This window comes from Crocuta crocuta, unplaced genomic scaffold, assembly GCF_008692635.1.
Source record: "Crocuta crocuta isolate KB4526 unplaced genomic scaffold, BGI_CrCroc_1.0 scaffold65, whole genome shotgun sequence".
Lineage (NCBI taxonomy): Eukaryota > Metazoa > Chordata > Mammalia > Carnivora > Hyaenidae > Crocuta > Crocuta crocuta.
Genome location: NW_027530683.1, coordinates 1,128,006 through 1,142,349, shown reverse-complemented (window position 1 = coordinate 1,142,349; position 14,344 = coordinate 1,128,006). Strand labels below are relative to the sequence as shown.

The window sequence follows — 14,344 nt, the reverse complement described above, 5'->3', positions numbered from 1 at the left end:
AATAGTACATATAAATCTTATCTTATCAGTAATTACATTAAAAATAAATGTACTTAATATTCATTCAGAAGGCAGAGATTGGAGAATGTATTAAAGAAAATAATCCAAACATATGCTGTATACAAAAGACACATTAGATTCAAAGGCATAAATGGTTGAAAGCTAAAAGATGAATAAAATGTAATAAGCAAAAAGCAACCATAAGACAACTGAAATTGGTATACTAATATCATGCAAAATGCACTTTAAAACAAACAAACAAAAAATGTTACCAGAGATAAAGAGGGACATTTTATGAAAAAAGAGCCCATACATCAGGAGATATAACCATAAACATATACACACCTAATAACGGAGCTCAAAATACATTTAAAAATAATTGGCACAACTGGTTAGAAATAGATAATTTGGCAATAAAAGTTAGAGACTTCAGCAAAAACCTATGAAAAAGATCAAACTGAAATAAAGGAACAGAAAAACAATATAAACAAAGTGTTTACAACAGACTTCTCTAGTACATTACCCAACAACAGCAGAATACACTATCTTCTCAAGTACTTGTGGAACACATTTTCCGGGATAGACCATATGCTGTGCTCTGGGATAGACCATAAACAAGACTCAATACATTTAAAAGGGTTGAAACCAGGGCCACCTGTGTGGCTCAGTCAGTTGAGCATCTGACTTTAGTTCAGGTCATGATCTCATAGTGTGTGAGTTCGAGCCCCATGTCAGGTTCTGTGCTGACCTGATAGAGCCTGGACCCCACTCTGAGTTCTGTTTCTGTGTCTCCCTCTCTTTCTCTCTCTGCCCTCCCCTGCCCCAGTCATACTCTGTCTCTCTCATTCTCTCTCAAAAATAAATAAATATTTAAAAAATAATAAAAATAAAAGTGTTTAAAACCACACAAATTTTGTTTTCTAATCTAACCACAATGCAATCAAATTAAAAATTAAAAACAGAAGGAATTTAGGGATGTTTACAAATATGTGGAAATTAAGCAACAGCCTCCTAAATAACCAATGTATTAAAGAAAAAAATCAGAAGAAAACTAGAAAATACTTTGAGATGAATGAAAAGGAAAACAAAAATTGCCCAAACTTACTGAATACCGTTAAAGCAGTGCTTAAAGGGAAATTTATAGCTGTAATGGCCTATATTAAAAAAGGAAGATCTCTTGATTTTGGCTCAGATCATGATACCAGGGTCACGAGAGTGAGCCCTGCATTGGGCTCTGCCCTGAGCATAGAGCCTGCTCGAGATTCTCTCTCTCTCTCTCTCTCTCTCTCTGCCCCCCCCACTCTCTCTCCCTCTCCTTCCTCCACTTGCCCTCTCTCTAAAATAAAATAAAATTAAAAATGTTTAAAAAGGGAGATCTCAGAAAAAGAAAGATCTCATGTCAATAGTCAGATTTATCATCCTAAAAAAGTAGAATAAACTAAACTCAAAACAAGGTTAGGGATGGAAATAATAAAAATTAGATGAGAAATAAGTGAAATAGAAAACAGAAACAGAATAGGGAAAAATCAATGAATCCAAAAGCAAGTTCTTTGAAAAGATCAACAAAATTGACAGACCTTTAGTTAGACTAATCCCATCCTTAGGATTACTAATTAATTCAAATTACTAATAATTAAAAATCAAAGAGAAGACATCACTACCACCCTTATGAAAATGAAAAAGAATTACATGGGAATATTGTGAATAATTGCATGGCAACAAATTATGTCCCTAGAAGTAATCATTAAAATATTCAGTGTGGTGGGGCATTAGGCTGGCAATTTGCTCTTAGGAAAGGAAAGTTATTTTTATTGCATTTATAAATTTTGTACATGTGAAATTGTTTACAAAAAGATAAAGAAAAAGAATTATACCATGTAAAGCTAGTATTCACAGCAAGTCCTGTTATTGTAAGAAACAAGGAATCTCAAAGGTCAAACCATAATGGTTTACTTTCAGTCAGTGGCAAAAGTGAGTAAAGCACAAGTCTCAACAAATGTGCAAGCATATGGATGTGTGAATTCATAACTTCAGATGCAGAGCAGTTTCAGAATCATCTGAAAGGCTAAGGCATGGCTGTTGGATTGGATGACTAAAATGAAGTGGAAGTCACTGGAAGTGAGGAAGGCAAGGAACTGAAATGTACCGGTATTGGAAGAGTCATCCATGAAGGCTTTAAGATTGTGTGAAATAATCGCAGGACGTAAAGGGCTGAAGAGAAAGACTGAAAATTAGATACCAAGTCTACCGTTTAAGGAAATGAATGAACAGGCAGCTATATGAGATGAGTGTGGGGACAGAGGGTTTTAAGTAAGAAAGGACTAAACCTCAAAGAGGTTGGAGAAATAATGAAGTGGTAGTAGAGAAATAGTAAAGACCCTAACCTTAGTTAGTTCACAAGAGATCAGGCTTGACTGGCCTGATTCTACCATGGATTCAAAATTTTATGGAAGACTTCATAGCCAAAGCTTAAGACAGTCATATGAATTATATTGGTCTGTAATTGCTATCTGTCTGGAAATCAAATATGAAAACAAATAGTTTTCTGTAATGTTTGCCTGCTACTTACAAGGGGAAATAATAGCAGGTAATAGCTGAATGATTAAGCTCAAAGCTATTTATTTTTCACGTAGGGCATTTGGACCCCAAGATTTGTAATGCTACCAGTGTCATGTTGCATAATAAGTTAATGATGCATACTCCAATGATACAAAACCAATCTACTTTAATACAAAATGTGTATATACACAGATATATGCATACACAAAGATATAGATAATTTTAGATATATTCATAATTATAGATACAGAAAATTTACAGTTCATTTCAGTAACAGAAGGACCTATTTTTCAAGTTACAAAGGAAAGAATCATATATTCTATTCACATAGTTACCTTCTCTACAGAGAGGTCGTGTAGTAAAGATGAAAGATAAAACACCACAACTGAGGTGAACCGAGACACTCTGACAAGTTAGAGACCTTGAGTAAACCATTACTTACCTGATTTTAGTTCTCTTGTGAAATGATTTTATTTAAAATTCCTTCAAATGTTAATTCTAATTCATTTGTGATTTTATTTTATAACTATTTAGACATATATTTAGTATATGAAGCAAATTACCTATTTATTCCTTTAACGTTACAATACCATATATATGTATATAATATATATTATACAAGATACACTTGAGAGTATCAAAATGGTTCTATGAAAATGTAGTGTGAACTTTTTGTTTTCATTCTTTCTGATTACTAAGCTTGTTTGTCTTTCCATATAACAACCCCCACACACTTAGTTTTATAATCTTAGATACTAATGGAAGTGGGATAATTTTTAGGGGGTCTTAATTCTACTAGAGAGTCATTATTATAACATCTTAATTATTTTTTAGAGGAATGCTTCACTTAGATTACTTTCTAATGCCCCACGTCAAGATGATAGATATTTGTATTTATTACTTATTTCTTATACTAATAATCTTATGGAGAGCTGCTACCATACCTGTTGTTAAATTATAAACCTTCCAAGATGGGCATGTACAGTCACTGCACATGCTTTTTTTTTTTTTAAGAGGGTAAGGAAATAGTTTCGAATTCAAGATTTTTCATGGATTAAACAGTGTGTAAGAACCTAGCAACTTTGGAGGAAATCCAGCTCATTTTTGCTTTAATGCACCCAAAAGATTTCAAATCAATACTTAGCATTAACGTTTTAATTGAAAATTAACATCACCATAATTGGAAGTGAGGCTCAGCATCCTAATGGTTAGGAGAGGGCTATTTGGTTGGGAAGGTCATTACACTGGACAGCACCAACTTTGGAAAAGGAAAACACAAATCATTTGTTTCCTTGAGCAAGGACACACAGTAAACACTTGAATTGGTGGTCAACTATAATTTGCTTCTAGAGTCAGCCACTCTGGCAACACTACAGTTTGGATTTATAGCAGAGCACATAAGTAGCAGTGACTTTGAAAGCAAAGTATAAAGGAACCAAGAAAAAAGTTGCTAGTTGTTAAAGACCTACTCCTCATTACAAGGACTTGAACTTTCCCCTCCAATCTGAAAGCAGGATGCTCTTATTGCTATTCCCAGCATGTCCCTACATTGTTTTTCCTAAATAATTACTCTTCCAGGAAACCAATGATATTTGAGTGTGAGTTACCAACAATCCTTTATTTTTTTGCCTGGGAATTCCAAACAGTATTATGTCCAGCCTGAGCAATGCAGACAGTAAGTTTCCTTTCCATTTTGGTTTAAAAAAAAATTAATTGTATTGCTTTCTATTTGCTTCCAATGTCTTAACAAGTTCAAGCACTTCTCCAAATCCCCCAGAAAAAAAACACAAGGAAAAACCTCTCCCCAGTTGGATCCCAGCCCCCAGTACCACCATAAGGCACTTTCACATCTTCCACTTCTTCCCTCCTTAGGGAATGAGTGTCCAGTTCAGATTTATCTCCTCAGTGGAGTAGAGGGAATTGGGAGGAGGGGGGATTTTCTACAAGAAATTCAGTCCCTTTATAAGTTCCCTTTCTTTTCCCTTTTCACTGACAGTGAAAAACCCTGCTCAGAAGGAGTGCCTTTTCCCTATGTGTCACCGGAGCCAAGAGAGGACCCTGTCAGCGAGGCGCCCTCTGCTCTGTCCCGCAGACCACAGTCCCCCACCTTCACCCCATTGTCTGTGCAATGTACAGAAGTGGAGCGCAGAGCAGCAGCCTCAGTACCACTCTCCATGCCCGGCTGGGCCAAAGGCTCCTTTCTTGACTGGGAAGAAGGGTTTTTGTGGAAGCAGAGTTTGAAAAGCCCCAGCACTGTCATAGTCAAGATAACCAACACTATGACCGCTATGCTCACAAGAATGAAGACCACGGTGGAGGAGGAGTCGAAAGCTTGGGAAATGGCAGGGGAAGACGTGGAATTGAACTTGAGAATCATGTTTCCTGAAGAGGTGATGGCGGCCTTTGAATTAGCTTGAGAAGACATCTGAAGGGTAGACCTAGTGCTCTGTGCTCCCCACTGAGGAATCTCGGAAATAGGTGTTGCTGAACTGCCTGGTCCAAAGACATGTGGTACCTCTCTTGGCTTCTCATGTACCCTGGGTGTCCACGTTCTCTTCGCGTCGGGGCTGGCTGCAGTGGCTGGCCTCGTGGACACGTCGGTCCCCTCAGGGGCCGGCTGTCCTTCCCCATTGGTTACACACGAGTGTCCGTCTTTCCCCAGCACAAAGCCCGCCACGCACTCGCAGGCAAAGCCTCCCAAGTCATCCAGACAGTTAGAGTGCTCTGCGCATTTGCCAGCGCGGAGATACCTCCCGGGGCAGGGACAGAGCACAGCCCCGGAAGGGATCCCGTCCCAGCGCGCGCCGACCTCGTCCACGATGCAGGTGGCTGTGACGGAGAGCTGCCCAGGGCAGAGAGCACTCACCTGGGTCCCTGGGGGACTGAAGTCCAGCGCCGCGCTGTACAACTGGAAGGGCGCGCGGAAGCTCAAGTTAGAAGCGGCCCCGGGGCGCGGCGCCGGGCACAAGCCCTCAAATTGATATTTGCACAAGTAGCCGTTGGCGCGCGAGTGGCATCGCATCTCCTTCCAGCCGGCGGGCTCAACCCCCCGGGTGGCCTGGAGTCCTGCGCAACTCCGAGAGGTGCAGGAGCGTTGAGGCTCCTCCACCCACTGCAGCGTCTCGTTTTCGGACACGCTGACGTCGGGGGAGAGCCAGGAGAAACCCCGCAACGGCTCGTTCTCCAGAGTGCAGTGCGACCGCCCGCGTTCCAGCGCCACCCAGAACAGAAGGTCTTTGGAGCCCCCTCCGGGCCCCGGGCCTGCCCGCAGGAGCTCAAGCACCGCGCTGAGCTCTGCGCCCCCGCTCACGGTGCTGAGCGCCCCGCCGCGCAGACTGCAGGCCTCCTCCGCCGCCGGCCTCTTGATGGTAGCGTGGTGCAGGCTGTAGCAGGCCCCGGAGGCCGAGCAACCCGCGCGGTCGGCGGTGGGGTGCTCGCCCCGGCCAGGCCGAGGCCAGAACGCCTGCCAGAGGAGGCACAGGGCTAGTGCCGGCCTCATCTTGGAGGCCCTTGAGCCCACAGCCGTTCCCAATTTGGATCTGTCCCGCCCGAGGGCGCGGAGCCGTCCCAAGAGCGCGGTCACCGCCCCCTACAGCTGACTCTCCCCCACTTCCCCCGCCCCATCAAAGGCCAAGAATCCCCACCACCGCCCTGGCTGCAAACAGCCTTCCTTAGGCCCCGACAGGAAATGTGTCAGGAGCTATGCCAGGCCTCTTGCAGCCCTGATTTATTCTGGGGTCGGGAACACAGCTGGTCAGGAGGCAAAGGGAACACAGTCGACCAGGTCAAATACCCTGCTTAGAGCAGGAGAAAAAGAAAGGAAGTTGCTACAGGGAAGAAAAGTAACACCCCGCCCCCCATTAGAAAGTTTCAGGAGGTCAGATCCCAAAACACTGGTGAACATTAACAGGAAAGACTGGAGACAAGGAGCTCGCTGACAGCCAACACCCACCCATTGTGCTTCGTCCAGCACTGTGGAGTTGGCTTCACAACAATGAGTAGGTGGCTCCAGTTTTCATCAGGCTCTAGACTCGAGGGGAAAAGACTGAGAAATACAAGCATATGCCTTCACCACCAGAGGCAACACTATTTAAGTGCCGATCTCTTCCTGGGCTCTGCTTCTCTCTCCTGTCAAAGGAGATTCCTGCATGCTAATTGCTAGTCAAAGAATTTAGAGTTCCTTTTGGGTATTTTAAACAGGTAATACTGTTTCTTCAAGCAGAGTTTGCCTTAAAGTTTATTTTTTGCTGGTCACTCAGGAAAGGAAATGTACTTCCAGGCCTAAATGAAAAACAAAGGCCATAGATCCTAACTGTTGTGTGGTTACATTTCCTTACCACTGTATTGGTTCATAACTTCTTCAGGCATGTATGTTATATGAAAATGAGATCGTGGTCTTATTAATGTTTGGGAACAACTACCCCATGTGTAATTTTATCCTTGAACTATTTTCTCCTGTGATTGAGTGCCAAGATTTGAATTTTTTTAAACGTTTATTTATTATTGAGAGACAGAGCATGAGCATGGGAGGGGCAGAGAGAGGGGAAGACACAGAAATCGAAGCAGGCTGCAGACTGCAAGCTGTCAGCACAAAGCCCAACATGGGGCTCGAACTCACAAAATGGGAAATTATGATCTGAGCCTAAGTTGGATGCCTAACCTCCTGAGCCACCCAGATGCCCCTTGAGTGCCAATATTTGAATCAGTAAGTTGTAGAAGTCCCCTTTAAGGGACACAAGAGTTCAATATTCTTTTTTCTAACGTTTATTTTTTTGAGAGAGAGAGTGGGGGAGGGGCAGAAAGAGAGGGACACAGAGGATCCAAAGCAGGCTCTGCACTGTCAGCCCAGAGCCAGATGTGGGCTTGAACTTAGCCACGGTCGGATCATGATCTGAGCCTAAGTGAGATGCTCAACCAACTGCACCCCTGGGAACCCCAAGAGTTCAATATTCTTAAGAAATTAAATTATTTCTTACACTGCAATGCATATTATATTCTGTAAAAAAACACCCTGTAACTTAAAAATGAGTGGGCCAATTTCTTCAGAGGTCCAATTTTTTAAAAATATAAACAACTCAGTTGGAAGTGGGAAGGAATTAAAGATAGGTAAAAGAAGAAAGGCTTAAGTGCTTTACTGTATATGAAAAGATTTTCTTGTTAGCAATTTAGGTAATTCTACATCATTTTAGGAGATGTATTATCCATCTTGACTGAGAGTGACCAAATATATTGCAATAGAAGCACAGTTTCCACTAAGCCCACTTAACATGCATGATGCTTTTAAATATCTAGAATCAGAATGAAAGTTGCCATTCCATGAATAATGCATACCACACTTTTAAACTCACTTTCTTGTGCTAGATTAGATGGTTCAGATTAGTGAGGAGGGGTGGAAAGGAAGGTCTCAGGATCACATCTGTGTGTCCCTACTTCATTTTTACCACTACTCTCACTCTTCTTTTCCTTTTGGAAATTCTATGTGTGTTAACAAGCGATAGTAAACACCATGAATCATCATCACACTTACTTGCTTCTGCTGACTGTGGAGTTTTGCAGCAGGATTTCTCTCCTACCCTTGCTGCTTTCCAATTTAAAGGACATTCATTAGTCCTTCATTTCAGATGTCCATGTCACCTTAAACATGACTTTGCATTTAAATTAAGTGACTTAATGTCTAATGAGAAAGGAACATGAGCATCTAGAAATCTAATTGAATGGATTTTAAAATTACTTACTCATGTGGGGGCACTTCTATATACCTTTCCAATCAATGACTGTGTGTTCATAAATGTGTCCATGTAGCGCTATATATTTTAATAAAATAAAACCTTTTATAAACCTAAGTAGGCAATGGAAATCTCTCAGATATTTTTCAAACCATTTGGGATGAGGTGAAGCTTCCAGAGTGAGAAAGAATGAATGACTGAAAAGCTTATAGCAAATACATGATCTCACTCCTTGGCATTCTGCCTCGGGAGATGGGGTACCAGAAGAGACTATAATGGTCAGAATGACTGGATATCATAGTCCTGGCCATGTCTACAGTAATGTGAAAGACGAGTTTCAAAAAAAAATAAAATAAAATTAGCTCCAAGTAAGACATAGGTCATTTTGTAATTAATTTTGAAATGTGCAGTATTCCTGAAAAAAACTAGAAATGAAGGAACGTTGGAATGTTTTCCTTTTAAAGTACTATTTGTTAAGATCATAATAGGATACCATTTTACCTCCACTGGATTCCAAATATTTAAAATTCTGATAATACCAAGTATGGCTCCACAGGCTCTTTCACATGCTACAGTCCACAAAGGGCAAGAACTTTGGAAACGCTTGCCACTTTTTTCTTAAAATCCAACATTTACCTTCTCTATACCCCAGTACTTCTATATCCAGGTATATGCCCAACAGAAAATCTTGCACAGGTATAAGAGAAGATACATAAAAGGATGTTTATAGCAGCACTGTTCATATTAACAAACACTATAATGAATCCAAATGTCCAGCAATAGATGTTAGATATATAAACCAGATACATTCATTCAATGAATATGGAGGCCACGGAAATGAACACAATGTAACTGCAAATAACCAAATGAATTAATCTTATCAATACAATACTAAGGGACAAAAGTTCCAAAAGATTATATAAAGTCTGACATTCTTTTTGTAAATTAAAACAAAACCTACTAAATATATATTTGTGTATGTTTTAGGAAAAAATAGTTACAATACAGTTATAATACAATGAGATAAAAGGAACAATGATTATAAGATTCTGGGTGGTGGGTCCTTGGGGTAGGAGAGAAGAGGGGGGTGGACTGTTTGAGGTAACAGGGTTTGATGTGTGTGAGCTGTTGTTAGAGGCTCAGCTTTTGTTTTCGATAGTGACTTTGTGGGGGATCGTCCATTATTAAAAATAATTAAGTAATTAACAAAATAAAAGTGGCGATGTCTGGACGAATGATGAGAGAATGACATGATTTAAAAATTATAATTAATCTGATCCTGAGCATCTGAGTTTAAAATGTAAAATAAAAATAAAGTCAAGATGTTAGTAACATTTTCAAAATATATTTTCTTTTGATCTCCACATTCTTTTGCACGTAACACATTTCTAAATTTAAGCCAATTATTAATCAGAAAAAAGCATAATAAATAAAATGTTTTCCCTATGTTTCTAGACTTTTCAGACAATCTATGTTTTATTAGTAAGATTCATGTATGATATTTATTGGTTTATTCATTAAAACAATGTCATCCAAAACCCTAGAGAGAGCACATAAGTAAATTTAGTCCAGCATTTTCAATTTGATTTAATTTAAAATAGCAGAAACAAAAATGAAGATAACATTTCACTAATCCCATTTTTAAATAATTTCATAAATTTATAAAGTTACTGGTCCTCACTGTATAAGTTCTCTAATTGTTGAAATAAAACAACATCTGGGTCTTAGCATATTTTTCAGTTCACTTAAGATATAGAAAAATACTCCAGAGAACATTGAGAAGGAGACCACATTCCATTAGGAGAACATGGCATTCAGAAACTAATCTAAGCTACAGACTAAGAATTGTGAAGATTTATTTCTATGTAGCCTTTTAGAATGGTATCAGATCTTAACAAAATGATCAATGGTCAATATTTTTATGTATTTAACTGAGAAAAATTTTAAATTTATTGTCTCAAGTGTCCACAAAATGTTTAACAAATGATAGAATCTGGTAATTATATTTGCTGAAAACACAACTCCTAATCGTCATTACGACTTCATGAGGATATATGGTCTGACTCTTAACCCAACAAATCATACAGGCTCATAACCTAAGAAATCCATATATACCTGATTAGATAAAGAGTTCTTCTAGGTAGTGTTGTATATATGACATTTTCATTTATTTACATACAGTCAGTCATCTCAGATATGTATGTCCAGTGATAGGTACTCTTCTGGTTTAGTGAACAATAGGACTAAATACAGAAATAAGAAACTTAAAACAACATTAAACTTGCAGCTCCTTCACTCAAACTGCTTTCTAAACAGACAGTGCTGACCTTATTTCATGTACCCTGGAGGTAACATAAAAAAATTACTCTCCAGTGACCATTACAGAATTAGTGTACTTCCCCATCGCCAAGTTTATAATCAAGAAATAATGGAGGAATGACTCATGCCCACAAAGGGCTTGCTATAATCCAAATGCCCAGCAAGTTCTAAAGTATAAATGTTTATCCTACTACTCAGATTTTTTTTTCAAGATTGCCTACAGAGCCAGTTTATGAACCACCCTTGAAAAACAGTCTCATTACTTTATTTTTTTAATGTTTATGTCCAGTCTCATTACTTTAAAGTGACACAGTTACAGACACTCACACATTCCTCACTCAGCCTTTTTTGTTTGGTTGTTTGGTTGGGGTTTTTTTTGACAGATAACAATGAAGGTGAAACTTGTAGGATTAGTTAACATCATCCAGCAAACAAACTACAGCTGTATGGTGGCGGGGACATGGTGGGCGGCTTGCAGACTTCCTTTGTGGAAGCTTGGTTATCTATCTCATATGGCATCAGGTCAATGGGTCTCGGAGTTCTTCAGGACCTAGTCCTGGGTTCTCTTCTCTTTCCACTGGACATTCTCTCCCTCATTTAATTCATCTTATATCACCCCAAATAGTTGGATATTAACTCTTTGCTAGTGTTGTCTAAGCTTATATCCACACTCCATTCCTCTTGGCTGAGCTCTAAATTCCAATTTCCACTATCTATTTAATATTTCCACTTTGAGATCCTATAGGTATTTCAAATTCTCATTTTATCAACAATACTTTGGTTCTACCTTCCTAAGGCAGCTTCTCATCTAGCCCTCATCTATTTGGTAAATGGCACACCTATCCTCCAAGGTGCTCACCTCCAGCTCTTTTACCTTTTATATTGCTCAGGTTTCTTCCGTTGTAACTGAAAGAAAGCCAACTTAAACTAACTAAATGCAAAAGGGGATTAATATGATTTGTGGAACCGGAAAAAAGTCTGGAATAGTTCCAATAGTCAAAGTGCTGCTAAAACCACATCAACTGGGAGATTCTATCCCACGAGGATTTGTCTCCGTCTCTCTCCCTTTCTTCTCTCTTTTCATGGTTGCATCCTCTCCTACTTCCTTCTGCATTTCTTGAAACAATCTTGAACAAGACCACTGGCAGTTCTCACGGCATTACAACATTCTACTAAAGAAGGAGAGTTACTCTCCAGCTCCATCAGGAATATCCCAAGAAAGGATTCTGACTGATCCAGCTTCAGCCATTTGTCAGTCATTGGCTCGGTCACTGTAGCTAAAAAGATAGGGCCCAGGGATTAATGATTTCCTTTAGGGGGTAGGGTCTGTACAAGAAGTATATATAAGGAATATTCCATTCTAAGTCTACAGAATAACTTGAATAGATCCAATTGTATGTCTCTACTCTAGCATCCTAGTCAGCCCCTATCATATGTCTTCTCACTGGGCTACCTACATCATTCTGCACCCACAGAAACCATTCATCACAGAGCCATCAGGATGATCTTTAAGAACCTTAGAATGATTATTTGTCTCTTCTGTGTAAATACCTTTAATGACTTTCCACTGCTCCTAAAATAAAGCTCAAAAATTTTGCTGAGACCTATAGGCACTGCCCTCTTTTTTCAAAGTTTATTTATTTATTTTGAGAATGGGAGAGAGAGAGAGAGAGACAGAAAGAGAGAGAGAGAGAGAGAGAGAGAACAAGCAGGGTGGGGCAGAAAGAGAGAGGGCTCGAATTCACAAACCTCTACCTTTGCTACTTCTCAACCTTGAAGGGACTTTCCCAGTCTTCATTCTCCAAACCTTCTCCACTTGGGAAGACACACACACACACACACACACACACACACACACGCATGCACTCACACGCACATGCACATACACACACACACCCTATATTTTTAGTCAACAGGGAATAAGTGTAATATGTTTACTATTGAAAGTATGTTCATGTTCAGGAAATTTGTTCCCTACAGTGTTTAAAACTGCTAAAGAGAATACTTCGGCTCAGGTCATGATTTTGTGGTTTGTGAGATTGAGCCCTGCATGGGGCTCTGCACTGAGTTTGGAGCCTTCTTGGGATTCTCTCTCTCTGCGCATGTGCTTTCTCTCTTAGAAGAAAATAAAAAGATGTCGTACTTGTCACAAAAGAGTAATGAATGTATGAATGAATCTTTCATCATCCTTCCTGTTGTTCAGTTGTTCATCATGATCCAGCTACACTTGCCTGTTCTCTGTTCTTCCAAAACATCTATGCAATTCTTACATCATTCCCCTTTACCTAAATCATTCCTCTCGTCAGACTTTTTATTTTTTTATTTTTATTTAAAAAAATTTTTTTTAATGTTTATTTATTTCTGAGAGAGAGACAGAGAGACAGAGCACGAGCAGGGGAGGGGCAGAGAGAGAAGGAGACACAGAATATTAAACAGGCTCCAAGCTCTGAGCTGTCAGCACACAGCCCGACGTGGGACTCGAACCCACGAACTGTGAGATCATGACCTGAGCTGAAGTCGGACGCTTAACCAACTGAGCCACCCAGGCGCCCCTCGTCAGACTTTTTAAACTTACATTTTAAAATATCATGGAGCGTAATATACATATAGTAAAACGCTTAAGCCACTTAGGTACAGTTTTCCAAACAACCACAAAGCCACCATCCAATTCATGAAATAGAATAGGGTCAGTTTACAACTTGTTCCTCTTTTCCCGTGAGGTCGTCAAAAAAGAAATTCAAGATCACCAGGACTGGAGGCAAATGTCCAAGAGCAGAAGTAGTCTGTGTTCACCTCAGGTTTCCGTGTCTTTCTTCCCCTTTGATTTCTACCATTTCTATCTCATTGTGTGCGTGTGTGTGTGTGTGTGTGTGTATGACTGTTTGTTGTCCTCTCTGACTAGGTTGGTTTCTTAATCTGAGTTCCCTCAAAAGCAAACTCTAAAACAAGGATTTAAGAGAAAGTAAATTATTTGGAAGTGAGACCAGAGTCGTTGGCCTGGAGTAGGGATCTGATACAGGGAACAAAGGAAAGTCAAAGTTAATATAAGAGTTATGCTGTGGGTCGCTAGGGCACAATTCTGCTGGGAACCCTCTGGGAGACTGTGAAACCTAACTAAGTGTGTCCCACTAAGGCTTGGGGAAGTTGGGATGTTTATTTACAAATTCCCGTCCCTGAAGCAAATAAGAGCTCCAGGGTATTTGGCTTTAGGTACTTCAGGAAATCCCTGAGCACAGGTCACACACTCTGGTGTCTGGAAAACACCTTCAGGCAGAAAGACACCAAAGGTACATGTGACATTTACAACATTGGGCCTCAATAACTTAGCCTGACATATCTCCCACCTCCCTCCTTCAGCGTTTGGCTTAAATATCCCCTCCTCTAGCCCTGAAGTATAGATTGGGTCCCCCACTTTATTTGATCTCATAGATCCTTGTATTTATTTCTTCACAGCACTTATCACAAATGTAAGCGTATGGTTATTTGTGTGATTTAATGTTTGTGTCCTCCAACATTTGCCACCTAAATGCCAGCAACATCAGCATTAAAAGGGAGTATATTAGAAATGCAGAATCTCAGCCTTCCCCTAGACACACTGGATCAGAATTTGCATACTAATGAGATCCCTAGGTGATTTGTATGCACATTAAAAGTTTGAGAAGCACAGATCTGTGAGGCTGTGTTTTCCTGGGGCGGTGATTATATCTCTCTTTCAAGCCCTTATCCCAGGTCCATAGTAA

The 14,344-nt window shown here is 40.0% G+C and overlaps 1 protein-coding gene across 1 annotated transcript; it reads right to left on the bottom strand.

Annotated features, from left to right (window-relative positions):
- Positions 1 to 2,705: 2,705 nt before the first annotated feature.
- Positions 2,706 to 6,118, bottom strand: CLEC14A (C-type lectin domain containing 14A). Its single transcript, XM_077769198.1, has one exon. It carries the CDS (start codon positions 6,056 to 6,058, stop codon positions 4,589 to 4,591), a length of 1,470 nt encoding a protein of 489 aa, XP_077625324.1. The 5' UTR covers positions 6,059 to 6,118; the 3' UTR covers positions 2,706 to 4,588.
- Between the last annotated feature and the right edge of the window lie 8,226 nt (positions 6,119 to 14,344).

What these genes read in the sequence shown, in the direction of transcription:
- CLEC14A (XM_077769198.1), bottom strand. Translation starts at nt 6,058, where the DNA reads ATGAGGCCGGCACTAGCCCTGTGCCTCCTCTGGCAGGCGTTCTGGCCT.